General features: G+C 52.0%; 1 protein-coding gene across 3 annotated transcripts; it reads left to right on the forward strand.

Moving 5' to 3' along the window:
• The first annotated feature begins 14,306 nt into the window (after nt 1-14,306).
• Nucleotides 14,307-19,235, forward strand: SLC22A31 (solute carrier family 22 member 31). Of its 3 annotated transcripts, none has more exons than XM_045772781.2 (9): nt 14,332-14,933; nt 16,379-16,482; nt 16,600-16,754; nt 17,052-17,220; nt 17,390-17,535; nt 17,627-17,741; nt 17,855-18,069; nt 18,387-18,498; nt 18,810-19,235. In XM_045772781.2, exons 1-9 carry the CDS (start codon nt 14,556-14,558, stop codon nt 19,114-19,116), a joined length of 1,701 nt encoding a protein of 566 aa, XP_045628737.1. In that variant the 5' UTR covers nt 14,332-14,555; the 3' UTR covers nt 19,117-19,235. The 3 variants fall into 3 exon arrangements, with proteins under 3 accessions (XP_045628740.1, XP_045628737.1, XP_045628738.1); XM_045772782.2 differs by having other exon boundaries at nt 14,335-14,933; nt 17,633-17,741; XM_045772784.2 differs by lacking the exons at nt 17,390-17,535; nt 17,627-17,741 and having other exon boundaries at nt 14,307-14,933.
• Nucleotides 19,236-19,367: the final 132 nt, after the last annotated feature.

A 19,367-nucleotide genomic window follows, 5' to 3' on the forward strand; every position in this document is an offset into this window, starting at 1 on the left:
CCGCCTGACCACGGCCCGGGCTCTGGCACACGTGTGCTGACCTCCCCACCAGCCCGTAACTCCGGCCTCTGCAGAGCCCTCCCGATCCTGTGTCCTTCAGGGGCTGAGAACCCGAGAAGCCAATGCTCTAGGTGCTCTGGACCGGCTGGGCCCGCAGGCCTGCCTGGGCAGGGTCCTCGGTCAGGGGAGCCAGGGCCTTGCCAAGGGTTGCCTCCGGCTTAGATGCAATACTCAAAGAAATCAGAGTCCTTTCCAACCCACAGAAGAGACATGAACACCAGACTGCAGCATGGAAGCAGGGGAGGGGTTTTCGTGAAAAGCCGTGAGCAGCGTTCCTCTCTTCCTGGAAAAGCAGCTGTGAGCCACGTTCTAGACGTTCTAGAAGCCTGGAGGTGGGCCTGACCCAGTGACCCTGCAGTGTCCAGTGCCGTCGGAAGGCGGCAGGACAGGCGCTCCATGGAGGCGGCTAGTGCCCAGTGAGTGGACACCTGAGGCTGAGTGACAGCTGGTGACCTTGGCAGGAAGAGAGGACTCCTTCGCATGAACCAAGCCAGCAGGCGGGCGTCTGTGCCGGTAGGCCCCTGACAGCCTGCTTTAATCCTCCCTCAACGGGGGAGAGGGACAGGAAGCTGCCCCCTTACGTTTTCTCCGTATGTTGGGAGATTTACTGACACAGGCACTCAGGACAGTGCAAAGAACACTGGCCCAGGTTCCCCTTTTTGGGGAAACATCCTGAGAAGCTGAAACATGGAGGGGGGAGCCCGACCTGCGATGAGGGAAGCCCAGGAGCTCAGGGTGCGCCCAAGACAAGCCACCGCTGGGGCTTCCAGCTACTTAGCCCTGCAGGTGGTGAGCGGGCACAGAACCAAGAGAAACCGTGCTTATGGGAACAGCATCACATACAAGCATCAACGTACCCCAACTATTTCTAATAGTAAAAAGGGGAGAAGAGAGGATAATCGCCACAGAGATAGCCGTGCTCCTCAACCTTGTACTACCTGCACTTGGCCTGAGGAGTCAACTGCTGTGTCAGATTTCCTGAACGACGCAGGTGTTCAGCCCCTCTGACCTCCACCTGCTCCCACCAGGAGCACCCCTCCAAGCTGCGACAACCCACATCGCTAAGCATTGCCCATGTTTGGGGTGGGGGGGCAAAACCACGCCCATTGAGAGCTGCCTGTACATAGCAATGAAGATGAACAAAATCCAGCTACGTGCACCATTTGTATTGTACGGCTCTGTTTATATGAAGCTCAGACTGCGGTGTGAGCGGGCACTTTGCGGAGCATTCCAGGGGCTGCTGGTGATACTCCATTTCTTGACCTTGGTATTGACTGTATGAGTAGGCCTTGTGATAATTTAATGGGTTGTAAATGTGTTTTTGGCATCTTCTTGTTATATTTCACAATTAAGAAAAATTAAAAGACTTTTCTACATTTCCCTGTGGAAGCCAGGATGATATTCAAGGACATAACTTAGAAAATAGGATGCCAGACACCAAGTTAAAATGCCAATCTGAGCCATTTACCTCCCAGTCAAAATCCTCCCAAAATTAGAAAAGGGAGAAAATCACCAATTCAAGGTAGTCCTGGTAAAGAGAGAATGTTTCTATCACAGATCAGAACCTCAGAGAAATGGAAAAGATAAAGTAGGGCAAATTCATTTAATGGCAAATGAAGAACTTCCAGGATAGCAAAGTTAAAACCTTCAAAAATCTCCATAATAGTAGTAAGAACGTGGGCGGGGAGGGGGGCTGTCAAGATCATTTTCAGAACTTTGGAAATTAACCAAGGCTTGTTAAAATTCAAGGAGTGATTATTCCAGAAAAACAGCTAAATCTCTGTAGCAAGTTGTGTGTAATTTTAAGCTTCCATATTTCCATTCTTCTCTCTGCAGTTGTGTGTTAGTCTTGAGAACCAGCAACCCAGCAGAAGGGTCAGCCTGAGTGTGGGTCTCCTCTGGTGTCCTCCCATCTCCAGGGTACTGTCACCACTGGACTCGTCTGGCAGCTCCCTGGAAAAGCCCCCTTCCTAGGACTTGTTATTTGACCCGACTTGGAGTTCATTCAGTGGGAAAAGCCCTTTACCCCAGAGGTTTTGTCAAAAACAATCAGTGACAGCTGTTTACCATTGCAGCTGCCTGAGGTGATGATACCAATAAGAGCAAACAAGAGCCTGGCCACAAAATTTAAAAGGAAGATCTGGGGAATGAATTGTCCATGGTTATAATTGCCCTGATCTATTCCTAAGGATACAGAAAGCCACGTGCATGTGCAGGTCTGTGTGCATACTCAGGAAATAACTTAGAATATCCTATTTTCTCATTTTGGGCTAAACTTGAGGCCTTGAGGAAACAGGAAACAAAGGCTAATGCAGAGCTGTGACTTGCCAGATACTGAAGAGCATTTGGGCACAGTGTGGAGCACTTAGTGGATCAAGGCTTCTAAGGAACTCTGTCCAATCAGTAGCTTAGCAGCAAGTTAACAGCACAAAGACGTCACTGCCCACACACAACAGAGAATTTAGACTTTACGGAATTAGTTCAGGAAAGTCACTAAATACAGCAGCAACTGCAACCAACCAACAAATAAAAAATAAAATCTGAACTGACTTCCAGAATCACCTTGTTATATTATTTAAAATGTCTACTTTTGAACAGAAAATTAGGAGACATGCAAAGAAACAAAGTATGACCCATAAACAGGAAAAAACAAACAACAATAGATGCTGTCTTTGAGGAAACCCAGAAGTTAAACCCAAGACTAAAGTCCACTTTGATAAATTATGGTCAAAGAAGTAGATGAAATTGTGTCTGGGGCATCTGGGTGGCTCCGTCGGTGAAGCATCTGACTTCAGCTCAGGACATAATCCCGGGGTCCTGGCATCGAGCCCCAAGACTGCTTCTCCCTCTGCCTCTGCCTGCCACTCCCCCCATTTGTGCTCCTGTGTGTGCGCTCTCTCTGAAATAAATAAAAATTCTAAAAACAAAAGAAATTAGGTCTGAAGAACTAATATGACAGTAAAAGAAGGGTGTCGCACCAAATTTTAAAGAATATTAGTAAACAGAGGAATTACTCTGAGGAGAGCATGGACCTCGTGCGGTGGAAGTGCAGTGAGAGAATCGGAGCAGGCAGAGGCCGCTGGAAGACGGCTCAGCTGAGGGCATCACATTGGAGGAACAGGAAAAAAAAAAAAAAAAACAGCAAAAGAAAATGAACAGAGCTTCAGAGACCGGCTGGATGCCACCAAGTGCACCAGTCTGTGTGCAACGGGAGTCCCTAGGTCAGAAAGGGGCTGAAAGAGTATCTGAAAAAATAACGGCCCAAATCACCCCCATTTGATGGCAAATGCTCATCTAAAGCCAAGAAGCTCAATCACCCGCAAGCAGGAGAAACTCCGAGATCCACACTCAGACGCATCGTCATCTGTCGAGAGTAAAAGACAAAGAGCATCTTGCAAGTAGCAAGAGACGCGGTTTAGAGCACAGGGGGCCTCAGTAGGTCTGACGTCAGCACGGCAGAAAGCACGTGGCACGTGGGCGTGAAGGCCACGGACGGATGGCGCGTGCAAACCGCTGAGGAGAGGCAGCCAAGAATTCTGTAACTGGTGAAGACGCCGTCAAGAACGGAGAACTCAGGGCATTTCCAGATGGAGAGAATCAGGATGTACCGCTAGCATACCTGCTCTTCAGAAACAGTAAAAAGGGTCCTTTTAACACTAAATAGTAATTTGAATCCAGATGAATAAATAAAAACACTGCTTTTCATCAGTAACTATATAAATAGAAAAAACAGTGTAAATGCGGTTTTTGTTTGTTTGTAACCCTCTGTGTTACTTAAAAGACAATGACCTAAAGCAGTAATTACAGAACTGTGGGTGGGCTGATGTATAAAGACGTAACTCACATGTCATTTGTAGCACAAAGGAGGAGGCCGTGTTCCAGCGAAGTTTTGGTACACTGTCGAAACGTCCTTACGATTCATCCAAACTCGGTTGTTTCAGTTAGTATGTTTACTGTAATCCCCACATCAACCTTTTTTTTTAATAGCTCAAAAATACGGTCACATCAACAATAGTTTGAGTGAGTCGTACTAGAAAGTACCCAGAACAAGAGAAGGCAGTACTGGTAGAGCTGAGAAACCAAACAGATTTATGATGCGACAACAGCAAAAAAAAAAAGGAGTTTTACCAAGAATTTAAGTGTAAAGGGATTAGACTCGCCAATTAAAAGGGAGAGACTGGCAAAATTTACTTTTTAAAATTATGATTCAACAACATGCTGCTTACATGAGACTCAGCGAAAATGGCAGAGCAGAAAGAACCAGACCGTTCACGGTACCAGTTGGAGACTTCCATACGCTCACTTTTCAGACGGACAGAACAAGCAGGCAGAAGGTCGCCCAGGAAACCAAAGACTCGAACAACACTAGAACCCACCCAGACCTCTACCCAGCACTCGGCCCCACCACAGCAAGGGACATATGCTTCTCAAGTGAGCAGGGACCATTTTCCAGGAAAGACCAGCCCGTGAGGCCACAAATCAAGCCTCAGTAAATGTAGAAAGACAGATAATACAAAGTATGTCCTCTGAGCACAATGCAATGAAATCAAAAATCAATAACAGGGAATCTGGAAAGTTAAAAAAATATGTGGAAATTAAGCACCACACTCTTCAATAGTCAAAGAAGAAATTACAAGGGAAATTAGAAAATACTTTGGGGGCACCTGGGTGGCTCAGCTGGTGAGAGTCTCACTCTCGATTTCGCCTCATGATCTCCGGGTCGTGAGATCGAGCCCCATGTTGGGCTTGCGGTCAGCGCAGAGTCCGCTTGAGATTCTTCTCCCCCACTCGCTCTGCCCTTCCCTCCCACACTCCCTCTCTCTACAATCAATCAATCAATCGATCTCGGGGGAAAGAGAAGGTTGAGGGGCATGTGGGTGGCTTGGTTGGTTCAGCACCTGCCTGTGGCTCGGGTCACAGTCCTGGGATCGGGCCCCGCGGTGGGCTCCCTGCTCTTCGGGGAGCCTTCTTCTCCTCTCCCTGCCATCTGCTCATGCTGTCTCTCGCTACACTCTCTCTCCCTCTCAAATAAAACATAAAAAAAAAAAAAAGAAAAGAAAGAAAATTGAGATAATAGGAGAAAATTTGTGCTTAACCAAAGACGCGTGTGGGAGGGTTGCCCACTGAGCCAAAGAGCGGTTTTCTCAGCAGAGCTGCTGCGACCCCTGAGCTAAGACACTCAGAGCAGGACCTGGGCGGGAGGACCTCTCTGGGGGCCGCACTCCGGCCCCCAAACTACACCGAGCAGTGCAGCTCACCAACAAATACCACTGAACTGGCCCCTTGAAAGTGTTCAGGATGGTAAATTTTAGGTTATGCGTACTTTAACGTAATAAAAAAAGAAAAGCATGACATGAAAACAGTTCTAATATAAAAGTGCAATTAGTTGATCTCAAGCAAAGCCCCACTCCAAGATGTGTGCCGGCAGGAGGACACTGGTCTGGGATCGAATCCCGCGTCTGCGCACACGAGCTCTACACCAACTACGTGGTCACTAGACAACATTTCAGGGTCTCCTTAAAACGCAGTCACCTGTTTAAAAACGAAAAACGCAGTAAGTGGACTGCAGCACATACAAAACCCAGGGCACGACAAGCAGCGTGGAGACAGGCTCCTCGCTGTGAGGGGAGGCGTCCTGGCCCTGGGGGGGGGGGGCTTTCCAACATGTTTACATACAGGTTTTTAAGCATATATTAAAAGCCCTGATGTAAAGAACAGAATAACAAAAGTTACAGCTAACATGACAACCATATAGATAAAAAGAAGTCAGGAAAGTCCAAAAGCAGAAACGGGAGGGGGAGCAAAATGGAGACGGGACGCGCAGAAGGCAAACAGCAAAGCAGCAGACTCAAACCCAACTGCAGAGAAACATCACGTGAGGTGTGAATGCTCTTACCATCCCAGCTACAGGCAGGGTCAACCACATGCCGCCTATAAGAAATACACCTTCCATATGCCACGAGCAGGTGAAGAGTAAAAAGTTAACATATGGGAAAAAATATACCACAGCAACACTATTCAGAAGAAAGCAAGAGATGTGGTATGGAGTTTACAGATCCATGTTTCATAGTCAAAGGAATAAAGCTTTAAAATTAAAAATTTCCTTCCACGGACCCAACTTTTACCACATTTCTTATCTGTATAACCCACAAAATAAGGAGCAGTTACACAGAAAGGAAGCGGGCAAGCTAGAGTGGCTATTCTATCTTTTTAAGATTTTATTTATTTCTTTGAAAGAGAGCACGCGCCTGCAAATGGGGGGAGGGGCAGAGGGAGAGAGAATCTCAAGCAGGCTCCACACTGAGCACCTACCCCGAGATCGTGACCTGAGCCAAAATCAAGAGTCGGATGCTTAACAGACCGGGCCACCCAGGGGCCCCCAGAATGGCTATTTTAATATCAGACAAGAGAGATTTTGGAAAGACCACTACTAGCGATAAGGGAAGTAATTTCATAATGAGAACATAACAACTATCATATCTATGCACTTAACAGCAATTTCATAAAATACATGAAGAAAAAACTGATAAAAATGCACAGAGAAATAAATTCATAATTTCAACACTGTTCACACCTCTCTCATTAGAATAAGTAGGTAGACAATCAGCAAGGACGTGATAAATCTGAACACCACCAGCAACCAAACCAGCCCGACTGACATTTACAGAAGACGCCACACGACAGAAGCTCCATACGCGTTATTCTCCAGCGCAGAGGGCTTTTACCGCGGTGGACCACACCTTGGTCATAAAACAAGTCTCGACGAATTCTCAGGATTCAAATCACACAAAATATGTTCTAATCTGTAATGGAATTAAATTACAAATCAGTAACTGAAAGATCCTTTAAAATCTCCAAATATTTGGGAACTAAATAATATGTTCCTTCAAAACCTTTGGTTCGAGGAAGAAGTCAAATGGGAACTCTAAAGCTGGTCCTTTGATGAGGGCAATAAAAGTGATAAATCTCTAGCCAGACTATTCAGAAAAAGAGTAAAGATGCAAGTTACCAATATCAGGAATAAGAGACGTGACAGCACTAAAGATTTTTCAGATATTAAAGGAATAATGAAGAATTTTTATTAACAACTTTTATACCAATAAATTCAGCAACTTAGGGGCACCTGGGTGGCTCAGTCGGTGAAGCGTCTGCCTTCAGCTCAGGTCGTGATCCCGGGGTCCTGGCATCAAGTCCTGCATTGGGCTCCCTGCTCAGTGGGGAACCTGCTTCTCCCTCTCCCCACCCAAAAAACAGCATCTATGAAAAACGTACAGCTATCAAACTTAATGGTGAAAGCCTGAATGTGTAGTCCCTAAGATGAGGAATAAGGTAGGGGTACCTACTCTCACCACTTCTGTTCAGCACTGTACGGTCAATCTAGCCCTTACAATAAGGCAAGCAAAGTAAATAAAAAGTAACCAGATTACTGAGGGTGAAGTATGATGGTCTGTGTTTCTAGGCAACATCTTTGCCTGCTGAGAAATCAATGCAATCTTCACAAAACTGCTACTGGGTGTAAGGTCGCTGTACGGATACCTAGCATGCCTGACAGCAGCACGTACCACTGGACAGGCAACCGCGGACGTGCGCGAGCTACTACTCCATCTTCCGTAGAATGGCCAAAGACAGGGGTCTGTATTTACCCTGAGCAAGCCAAGGATTGGTAAGGATACAGGGGGACTGCTGTTCTGGTGGACTCACGGTGCAAATGTAAAATGGCACAATTACTTGGAAAACAAGTTTCCTAAAAAGATACACCGAGTGACATCACAAAATATGGTGGAGCAAAAATTCCAAAATCCCATCACTTCATTAAAGCAATGATTAGTCAAGCTACCCAAAACAGTCAGAATCAACCTTTCAGAACTCTGGCATCTCACTTACAAGTTTATAACCACCAGGAATGCTTCACAAAGCTACTAAATTTTGGTAAAAGAGTGTATGGAAGCTATCACAGCAGACGTAGTAGGAAGTTGCAGGGACCCTTCCCTCCTCCTAAGTACCCCCTGACTGGCAGAAGCTGTCTGCAGCAGGCCTTGAAGCGGCTGGTGAACCCGGGCACATTTCAGCCCTTTGCACCATAGCACCTGTCACCTCCCATCGCTGTCACGGGGACAACAGCCCTCATTCCTACAGGGGTTTGGAGAGAAGAGTGTGCATCAAGGACCCTAATCTCCAAAGACAGGGGGCCTACGTTCTGAGTGCTAATCACTGTTTTTGATCACTAAAGGGCCAGAAAAAAGGACATGGTTTAACACTGCAAAGGCGGAGGTGGCTTTCTGCAGATTTAAAGGGATAGTATTTGTTTTCTGTTGATGCTGGTTCCCTCTCTACACACACTGGGGGAGCCAGACATTTAAGGGGGTCTTGGTCAGGTCACTGGCTGCTGCAGAGTTAACAGAAACTGCAGTGGGGACACCAAACAAGGAATAGACAGTTGGCAAAGTCACGGATGAACAGACCCAGCCTTCAAGATTTAGCCACCCTTGTGGGCACCTGGGTGGCTCTGTCGGTTAAGCGTCTGACTCTTGGTTTTGGCTGAAGTCATGATCTCAGAGTCGTGGGATCAAGCCCTATGTCAGGCTCCTCACTGGACATGGAACCTGCTTAAGATCCTCTCCCTCCCTCCCTCTCTGCCCCTCCTCCCCCTGCGTGGGCTCTCTTTCTCTCTCCTAAAAAAGAAAAAAAAAAAAGATTTAGCAATTCAAAATGAGTAAATGAGTAAATATGATTCCCAGAGGCACCACAGCATAATACTAAAAAAAAGCCACTTCCCAACAAAAAAGTGTAAAACAGGGGCACCTGGGTGGCTCTGTCGGTGAAGCGTCTGCCTTCGGCTCAGGTCATGATCCCAGTGTCCTGGGATCCAGTCCCACATCTGGCTCCCTGCTCAGCCTGCTGCTCCCCCTGCTTGTGCTCTCTCTCTCTCTCACTCACTCACTCCCTCTGCCAAATAAAACTCTAAAAAATATATAAAACAGCAAGAAACAGGAAAAGGCATCTCATATGTAAGGGGAAATTTTTTTACTATTTATTTACTTATTTCCTTAAAGATGGACAGAGGGGCAGGCAGAAGGAGAGAGAGACAATCCCAGGCAGGCTCCTCTACCCAACGTGGGGCTCGATCCCACACCCCTGAGATCATGACCTGAACTGAAATCAAGAGTCAGACGCTCAACCCACTGAGGCCCCCAGGTGCCCCATTCTGTGTGGTTTTAACTCCTCCTTTCCTATTGTATTTAATAGGCAAATGCATGAAGTCACTACAAATCTATGTTAAGAGGCGCACAAGACAGACAAACCGTATGATAATAAAATACAGGAGACACAGGCACGTTTAGGATGCATGGGTACTTCTGAAAGTAATGGGTATGAGTCATACTAGTGTGTTCTCAGTTCAGCCTGGGTTGTCATGAGATGTTAACTGCACTCCCCGAGGTAACCACTAACAAGTAGCTAAAAATATATAGAAATAGAAAGAAGAAGGGAATTAAGATGGCATATTTAATTTAAGATTTTATTTATTTGAGAGAGAGAGCGAGCACCAGAGAGAGCACCAGCCCGGCAAGAGAGGAAGAAGCAGACTGCCCGCTGAGCAGGGAGCCCGCGTGGGGCTCAATCCCAGGACTCTGGGATCATGACCTGAGCGGAAGGCAGACGATTCACCAACTGAGCCACCCAGGTGCCCCAACATAGTCTATTTCAAAAATCAACGAAATGCAAAGACAGTAATGAGGAGCTGAGGAACAACAACAAAGAATACCTAAGTTTGAAAACAAATTAATGGCAGAAGTGAACCCATGGGAGAACTGGGCTGGCTGTACAAGCATCAGACAAAATAGAATATAATTTAAAAATTGTCACAAGAATTAAAGGAAGACATATTAATCTTAAAAGGCCAGGCCATCAAGGAGATGTAACAATTATAAACATATAAACACCAAATAGCAGAACCCCCCAAATAGATGAACCCAAACCCAACAGAATGGAAGAGAGAGAGAGACAGTTCTCCACCAGCGGCTGGGAATCTTGGTTCCCCATTTCCATAACGACCGAGCAAGTAGACAGACATGCGTCAGGGAAGGAAAGGGCTAAGCAGCTCCAGCAGACATCCGCGGAACATCTCGGCCAACAGCACAGAACCAGCATCTTCTCATATGCACATGGAGCACTCCCAAGGACGGACCCTACGACAAGCCCCCCTAAGTCTAACAAGACTAAACTAATACAAATCTTCTCTGACTGCAGTGGGATGAACCTAGAAATCGGGAGCAGAAAGCAAAGGGGAGAATCCAAACACCTTCAGGTTAAAGACCACACTCTTAAATAACCAGCAAGTCAAAAAATAAATCACAAGAGAAATTTGTAAAATACTTAAACACTCTAGAAAACAAGTTACAGGACACAACAAATGCAGCGTGGGGGAAATGTATAGCTACAGAAGCCTACTGCACAAAACAAACCAAGAACCCAACTGTACACCTTAAGGAACAAGAAAAAAAGAGCAAACTAAACCCAAAGCCAGTAGATGGGAAGAAACAGTGAAGACTGGAGTGGGAATCAGTGAAGAAACCTCGTGCACACTGGAGGCCGCCGGCAGGGGGCGCTATCACACCCAGCACGCGTTCCAACCGCAGACTCCACAGAAGGCACGCCCCTCGCAAGTGGCTGCCACTTTACTACCCTAACAGGAAGAAGCCGGCTTCCCCCGCCTCCGGCAGCAGCTCAGCCAATGAGAGGCTATCACAGCCCAGCCAATGAGAAGCCACTACACTGCCAGCTCCCAGTTTACGCCAATGGACTTTTGGTTTACAACAGCCCCTCCAACCCCTCCTTCCCCACCGGAAAGGCCGCCTCCGCTTCTTTCCCGGGTTTGCGGAAGGCTGCGTGTGCCCCGGCTGGCTTGCCATTCCCTGCTGTTCCAGAATAAAGCCACTTTTGCTGGTGAAATAACTGGCAGTTTTATTTTTAACGTTAACAGTGGAGATAAATGAGAATCAACAGAACAAGTTGGTTGGACTATTCTTTCGATAGGCTAAGAAAAAACAAGACTCAAATTACCAAAATTGGAAGTGAAAAAGAAAACATTACTGGATCCCACAGAAATACAAAAGGGTAAGAGAATACTATGAACAATTAAATGCGGACATATTAGAAATCCTATGACATGGACACAATTCGTAGAAACACACAAATTACTGAAACTGACCCAAAAAGAAATAGAAAATCTAGATATACCCTATAATAAGAAACTGAGTCAGTAATCAACAACATCCCACAAACGGAAAGCCCAGGACCAGATGGTTTTGTGGGTAAATTCTACCAAATATGAAAGAATTAGCACCAATCCATCCCAAACTGTCCCAAACAATAGGAACACCTTGTGACTCATTCTGTGAGGCCAGCATAACCCCGATAACAAAGCCAAAGACAACACAAGAAAAAAAAATGACAAACCAGTATCGTAAGAATATAGATGCAAATATTCTCAAGAAAATACTAGCAAATATAATCCAGCAGTATATTAAAATAATTAGAAATCATGATCACGTGGGATTTATCCCAGGAATACAAGGATGGTTCAACATATAAAAACGAATCAGTGCAATACAACACATTAATAGAAGGGAAAAATTCAACATCATTTCATTTCATGATGATAAAAACACCTAAACTAGGAATAGAAAGAAAATATCTCAAAATGATAAAGGGCACTTCGGAAAAACCTAAAGCTAATAACATCCTCAGTGGTGTTAAGACAGAAACCTCTCCCTTTAAGATCAGAAACAAGACAAGGATGCCCATTTTCACCACTTCTGTTCAATATTATACTAGAAGTCCTAGCTAGAGCAATTAGGCAGAAAAAGAAATAAAAATATCTGTAACTGTAGATAACATTTTATAAGTAGAAAATCCTATTAAAAAATCAACAAACACACACAACATCAGAGCTACTAAAGAAATTCAGGAGTGCCTGGGTGGGTCAGCCAGTTAAATGTCTGACTCTTGATTTCAGCTCAGGTCTTGATCTAAGGGTCACAAGTTCAGACCCTGCATTGGGCTCCACGCTGGGTGTGGAGCCTACGAAAGAAAGAAAAGAAAGAGGAAGAAAAGAAAAGAAAAAAGAAATTCAGCGAGAAATTGTAGGATACAAGATCAGTATCCCAAAAATCACTTGTATTTCTACATGCTAGCAATGAACAATGTAAAAAGGAAACTTACAAAATAATTTCATATACAATAGTATCAAAAATAATAAAATATTTTAGAAATAAATTCACTCAGGGAAGTACAAGACTTGTATACCCAAAACCACAAAACATTTCTGAAAGAAATTAAAGATGACCTCAATAAATGGAGAGACATTTTCTGTTCAAGGATTGGGAGACTTAATACTGCTAAGATGGCAGTATTTCCAAATATTCCCAAAGCGTTCTATAGATTCAATGCAATTCCTACCAATATCCAAATGGCCTTTTGGGCAAAAACAGGAAAAGTGATTGTAAACTTCACATAGCATTGCTAGTGATCCCAAATAGTCAAAACAGTCTTGAAAAAGCACAGAGTTGGAGGACTCACACTTTACCTACTAGAAAGCTACAGTTATCAAGAGTGCGGTACTGGCAGGAGAAAAAACACACAGACCAATGAACGGAATGGGGAGTCCAGACATTAACCATACAATTGGTGTCATCAAAGGTGCCAACACAATTCAAAGGGGAAAGAACAAGTCTTTGAACCAATGGTGTTGGGCAATCCGAGTGTCCACATGCAATCTAACACCACATGCAAAAACGAACTCAAACTGAATCAGATCCCTAAATCTAAGAACTGAATTTGTAAAATGCTTAGAAAAGACGGGCAAATACTCATAATCTGGATTTTAATCATAGTTTCTTACATGACTCCAAAAGCATGAGCATGAAGGGAAAAACACTGAACCTCACTAACATTAACATTTTTTTGCATTGAAGGACACTATAAGAAAGTGAAATGTCCACGTACAGGATGAGAGGAAGTATTTGCAAATCCTGTACCTGAAAAGGCCTAGTGTCCAGGATACGTATAGAATAGTTAAAACTGACCAACAGAAAGGCAAACAACACAAGTAAAACCAGGCATAGGGTCTGCAGCGTCATTTCTCCAGAGACGGATCCGGGGCCAATAAGTACAGATGATCCACATCCGCAGCCGCTGGGGAGTCGCCAATGGAGAACACGGGCGGGGGGGGGGCGGGGCTCAACCGCACCCCGGTGGCTGTAACCCTGGACAGACGGCGGCGGCGGCGGGAATGCAAAAGGCTCCTGCACGATTCACACTCGGACTCGTCACACGGGCGCGCACACCTGCACCTGGCCGCCACGCCTTCACCGGGCCCGCACGCCTCCACCGGCGCGCGCACCTGCACCGTCGCAAACACCTGCACCGGGCCCTCCCCGGGGACCCGGACCGCCTGGCCGCGATGAGGGCCGAAGTCCCGGCCCGAGGGCCGCGCTCCGCGGACGCGCCTGGGGGCGGACGGGGACTTCTCCCTCGCGGTGAGCAGAACATGGCGAGCTTTACCTCACCGGGAACAGCTGTAAAGCCAGGAACACTCGGGACACGCGCAACGCTGCCTCCGGAAGACGCCACGCAGGTCCAGGGTCCCTTCGCAAACCCACACCTCCAGGGAACCCAGGCGTCCTGTAAACGTCATCTACATTCCCCCCCAACTGTCCCCGGAGCCGCACACAGACGCGGAAGGCCAACGCCACTTACCTCGGGTCTGCGGAGGAAGACCCCGCCGCCCGCACGCGCGACGCCGCCACCGCGAGGCCCGCGCCGCACAAACCCACGATGGCGTTCAAACTCCCAAGCGGGACCTTGGCTTAGCGGCAGCACCCTCCGCCCAGCCGCGACACCCGGGCCACCGGGACCGCCACGACCCCGGCCCCTCGCCGCCGAGCGCACCTGAGCGCCCCGACAGCCCCGCCGGCCACGCCCCCGCACCAGCGCCCTGCCGGCCACGCCCCCACCGACCACGCCCTCGCACGAGGACGACCCGCCGGCCACGCCCCTGTCGACCCCGCCCCCGCACGAGGACGACCCGCCGGCCACGCCCCGTGCGAGCACCACCCCCGTCGGCTACACCTCCGACCACGTCCCTGCACCCCCTCCCCGGTCCCGCCCCCACCGGCCCCGCCCCCGCGCCCACCGCGCCGCATACCGGTCAGAGGACGCCCCGCCGGCCACGCCCCCGTGCAAGCACCAGCCACCGGCCACGCCTCCGACCACGCCCCCGCACGAGGACTCCCGCCTCCACGTGGCCGCGCTGGACCCCAAGCTGACCACGTGCCACCAGCACGCCTCCGCAACCCCCGCGGCCGGGGCGAGGGCGCGGTGACCCTCCCCTAGCCTGCTCTCTCAGGCCACGCCCCGGCCGCCCTAGGCCCCAGGGGCCCGGCCTCCGTGGCTCCGCTCCCGCGCAGGCCGCCCGGCCGAGCACAGAGGCGCTGATGGAGTCGGAGACGCGGGTTCTGCGCGCGGCCGGAGGCTTCGGCCGGGCGCGGCGTCTGCTGGCCGCTGCTTCGTGGCTGCCGTGCGTGGCGCTGGGGCTGGCGCTGGGCTCGGAGCCGCTGCTCACCGCGCTACCGGCGCACCACTGCCGGCCGGACCCCGCGCTGCTGCCCCCCGCGCTGCGCGGCCTGCGCGGGTCGGCGTTGCTCGATGCCAGCGTGCCGCGCCTGGGGCCCGCGCGCGCCCCGAGCCCCTGCCTGCTCCTGCGCTACCCCGAGTCCGCGTCCCGCGCCCGCCCCAACGGGACCCGACCCTGCACGCGCGGCTGGCACTACGCGCTGCCCGCCGCCGGCCTGCTGCGCAGCCCGGTCACCCAGGTGCGCTCCCGACCAGCGGAGGAGGGGCGGACGGCTTGGGTCCCCGGCGTTCCGCCCACCCCCGCCTCCTTCTCGTCTCTGTCCCTACATTTCTCCGCCTCCCGCTCTTCCGCCCCCCGGTCTCTGTCCCCCGTCCTCTGCTCCCCCTTTCTTCTGTCCCCACCTCCTTCGTCCCCCTTATCTTCTGCCCTTGGTCTGCTGGGGCTGTCATGCTGGGCTCTTAGTCGGGGGTCAGATGATGCAGCAGATGTCGACATAGGCGGGTGCCAGGTCTAATGGCAGAGCCCGCTGCCCGAGGTCTGCCAGTGTGGGCGGGCAGCCTGGAGGAAGAGGAGTTCCGCTGAAGGGATGAGCAGATAAGCGCCAGGTGGTCCGCAGGACGTGCCACTTCAGTGCCACCAACCCTTTGAGTAAGCCATGGCTTTGGGCCATGTAGGTGTCGAAATTGTGCTCCAAGACAGGAGGCTTTGAATCAAGGTAGTCACGTAGAGCTCCGGAGGTGCACACAAGCTGGACAGGAGGTGGGGGCAGCTCAGCGGTCTGGGTGGGAGAGGTGGGGGAGGGCAGCTGGAACCTCCCAGGACCCTCTTCCTCTCCTTCGTCCCTTGAGCGAGCGAGGATCCGCCCAGCTCTGCTTGCGCTTGGCCTCTACCCCGCAGCCCGAACTCTGTCCCTGGGAGGACTGGCCCCAGTGTGGAAACTGGGACAGGGTTGCCACATCCCTGCCCGGAGCCCTGAAACTTGCTGGGCTTCTCCTCCTCCGTCCCATTCTGTTCCCCGTGGCACCTGCCCTTTTCTTGAGGTCCTGATCAATCAGCACCCTACCAGCTTTCACGAACGTTTGGTTTTTAAACTAAAAACTCTGATGTAGTGTGACCCAAAATGGTATGTTAGGTCTGGGGAGGAGGCGGAAACCTGGAAGGAGAGGTGGGGAAGGGCAAAACGGAGGTCAAGGGCCCTTGTCGGGGAAAAGTGGGTGAGCTCAGCCCTCCAGCCTGTTCCCGGAGTCACTCTTGAAATGAAATGAGCAGGGCAGTGGGGAAGTGAGGGCAAGGCCCTTGGAACAGCGGTGGGAAGCTTAGAGCAGTCAGGAGTCACCTGTGGCAGGACAGCAGTGGCTGCAGAGAGGTGAGTGGGATCCTATCCAGAGAAAAACACAAAACAGACTTCAGGCTCCAGGTGGGTGTCCCGGGGACCCCTGTACTGCCCTCTGGGAGCTCAGACCAGGAACTGTTCAAATCCCAGTGGAAGACTACCAGAGTCAGGAGAGTATGCTGTGCGACTCTGAGCAAGTACCTCACGCGCTCTGTGCCTCAGTTTCCCTTTATTTCCAGAGGGGAATTGGAGCAAGACGTCTAGGGCCCTTGGCAGCCTGACGCTCTGGGAACTCCAGCAAGGGGAAGGGTGGACCTGGCCAGCCAACAGGTGATTGGTGTCCCCCACAGTGGAACCTCGTGTGTGAGGACGGCTGGAAGGTGCCGCTGGAGCAGACGAGCCACCTGCTGGGCTGGCTGCTGGGCTGTGTCCTCCTGGGCGCAGGCTGTGACTGGTGAGGTGCTGGTCCTTCCCTTCTGCCCCAGCAGTCCCACCTTCAAGCCCTCAGGGTCTAGCTAGATACCCGAGCTGTCCTGACGCTCAGCCCCGTGTGTCCCCTGCTGCCCCCCAGGTTTGGACGTCGGGCTGTGTTTGTGGCCTCCCTGGTGCTGGCCACGGGCCTGGGGGCCAGTGAGGCCCTGGCTGCCAGCTTTCCTGCCCTGCTGGCTCTAAGGCTGCTTCATGGGGGGGCCTTGGCAGGCTTTTCCCTGGCCCTCTACGTGGCTCGTGAGTACCATGGGGTGCTTCCGGGGAGCACCCCCTCAGGCGAGGCCTCCCACTCAGCTACAGAGCCAAGTCAGGTGGCATGGGAGGCCTCCCTGGCACTCCCACTGAGGGGCTTCCTTGTGAAGGCGGGAGGGGCACGCTCTGTTCTGTGAGCTCTACTGGTGGTGGTGGGAAGGTCCGGGTGCTGGAGGAGCAGTGAGTTGGCCTCAGACATCGTAGGCTAGTGACTGGTCCCCCCACAGCCCTGGACAGAGCAGCTGTCCCAAAAGGCCTTGGTCTCAGGCTGTTTCTGCTCAGGCCTGGAGCTGTGTGACCCCCCCCACCGCCTGGTGTTCTCCGTGGCAGCTGGCCTCTTCTCAGTGCTGGGCACCCTGCTGCTGCCCGGCCTGGCCCTGCTTGCGCAGGACTGGCGCCTCCTGCAGGGGCTGAGTGCCCTGGTCACAGGGCTCTTGCTGCTCTTTTGGGGGTAAGTGTGGTGGTAGATGGTTCAGTAACAGCAGTGGAGGCCATGTGTGTCACTTCTCTCCATGCATGTGGGAATGGGACAGGGATCCAGGGAGCCACGGGATGACCTCTCCCCCTGGGTCCTGGGCAGGGGCATTGGCTTCTGCCATCCCTACACCCCATCCTTGCAGGTTCCCATCCCTGTTCCCTGAGTCTCCCTGCTGGCTGCTGGCCACAGGACAGCCAGCCCGAGCCAGGAAGATCCTGTGGCACTTTGCAGAAGCTGGGGGCGTGGACCCCGAGCACAGCTCAGAGGAGGAGAGCTCCCTGGCTATGGGTAATGCACCAGCCAGGAGAAGGGAGGTGTGGGTGCTGGAGAAGGGGGAGAAGGGTCAGCCTCTCATATATGCCCCCTCATATTCCCGGAGCCACAGAACTGGACATGCTGGGTGCAGGGAGCCCCCAGCCCCAGTACCACTCCGTCCTGGAGCTGCGGCAGACCTGTGTCGCCTGGAGAAATGGACTCATCCTGGGCTTCAGTTCGTGAGGAGGGGAGGGCATGGGTGGGCTAAGTGTCTGAGCCTTCCTCCCAGGGTGGGTCTTTGGTCCCCAGTCCTGGTTGGGCCACAGCTCCGCCCTCCCTGCCTCCCTCCCAGGCTGATCTGCGGGGGCATCAGAGCCAGCTTCCTCCGCAGCCTGACCCCGAGTGAGCCCGCTTTCTATCAGCCCTACTTCCTGGGCGCTGGCCTGGAGGTAGTAGCCACGGTGTTCCTGCTGCTGACCGGGGACCGCTGGGGCCGACGCCCGGTCCTGTTGCTGGGCACCCTGGTCGTGGGCCTGGCGTCCCTGATGCTCCTTGCCGGGACCCAGTGTGAGTGTGCAGGGTCCTTGTGTTTGGCTGAGGGTCTGACTGATGTGGGGTACGGGGATCGGCCCCCTCCTAGGCCCACAAGAGAGAGGCACAGGTGTCGGGAAGAACCTGTGTTTTCCCCCACTCATGTCCCCACTGTGTGCCCAAACGGACACCCAAAGGATCCTATGGGAAGGGGCTCGATAGAAAGGCCTGGTTCAAGTAGGGGCGGCCGAGAACACCTGACACCCCCCGCCCAGCACAGGGCGCGGCATCACGGTGGAAGGCTGGGAGGCCAGGCCCCGTGCGCAGTGTGGGAGCCTTCTCCTTGTCCCCAGACCTGCCAGAATGGACCATGTTGTCCCTCTCTGTCCTGGGCCTCCTGGCCTCCCAGGCCGTGTCTGCTCTCAGCAGCCTCTTTGCCGCAGAGATATTCCCCACGGTGATCAGGTGAGGTGCATGCCACCCTTGCCAGCTCCCGCCCGTCCTCCATCCTCCATCCCCAGGCTTCAGACCAGCTCTTCCCAGGGACATGGGGGACACTGGTCACAGAAGCACGTGGAGGAGGGGGGGCAGAGTTGAGACAGCCCCCAGAGAGGACACAACCCCAGGGCGGGGAGCCTGTTTCTCATTTCCTAATGAAAATAACAAGACTTGTTCCAGGATGGGGAGGAGAACTTTTTCCACAAAAACCTTTGGGTTTGGTTTTCCCCAGAGCCCCCACGCTCCACCCCCCTCCCAACACCATGCACTCTCCGCAGGGGGGCTGGGCTGGGCCTCGTGCTGGGGGCCGGTTTCCTGGGCCAGGCCGCAGCCCCCCTGGCCGCCCTGCAGGCCCGGAGTGGCTTTTTCCTGCACCACATTGTCTTTGCCTCCTTCACCATCCTGGCCCTGCTGTGCGTCCTGCTGCTGCCGGAGAGCCGGGGCCGCGGGCTGCCCGTGTCGCTGCAGGATGCCGACCGTCTGTGCCGGTCCCCACTCCGTGGGGGCCGCCCCGGCGCAGACCACCTGCCGCTGCTGCCGTCCTCCGCCCGCCCCGCTGGACGGCAGTGGGGCCAGGACGGCTGACCGGAGCCCCCCTCGGTGGCCGCGAGCCAGGATGGCTGCAGGGTCTAGCCGTCCCCCGCTGGGGCCCTGGCTCCTTGGCACCCCCCCCCACACTGTGGAGGATAAAAGCATCCGTGGAACTTGGCGTCCTCACTGCTTCTCCCGCGAGCCGCACCCCCCGGGGTCTACCCTCTCCGCAGAGCTTGCTACCCCCAGCCCCGGTGCCTGCAGCCCCTTGACAATCCCCACGCCCTAGGGGACAGCAGAGGCTG

The sequence above is a fragment of the Ursus americanus genome, chromosome 21, assembly GCF_024610735.1.
Source record: "Ursus americanus isolate L20-20 chromosome 21, mUrsAme1.1.p, whole genome shotgun sequence".
Lineage (NCBI taxonomy): Eukaryota > Metazoa > Chordata > Mammalia > Carnivora > Ursidae > Ursus > Ursus americanus.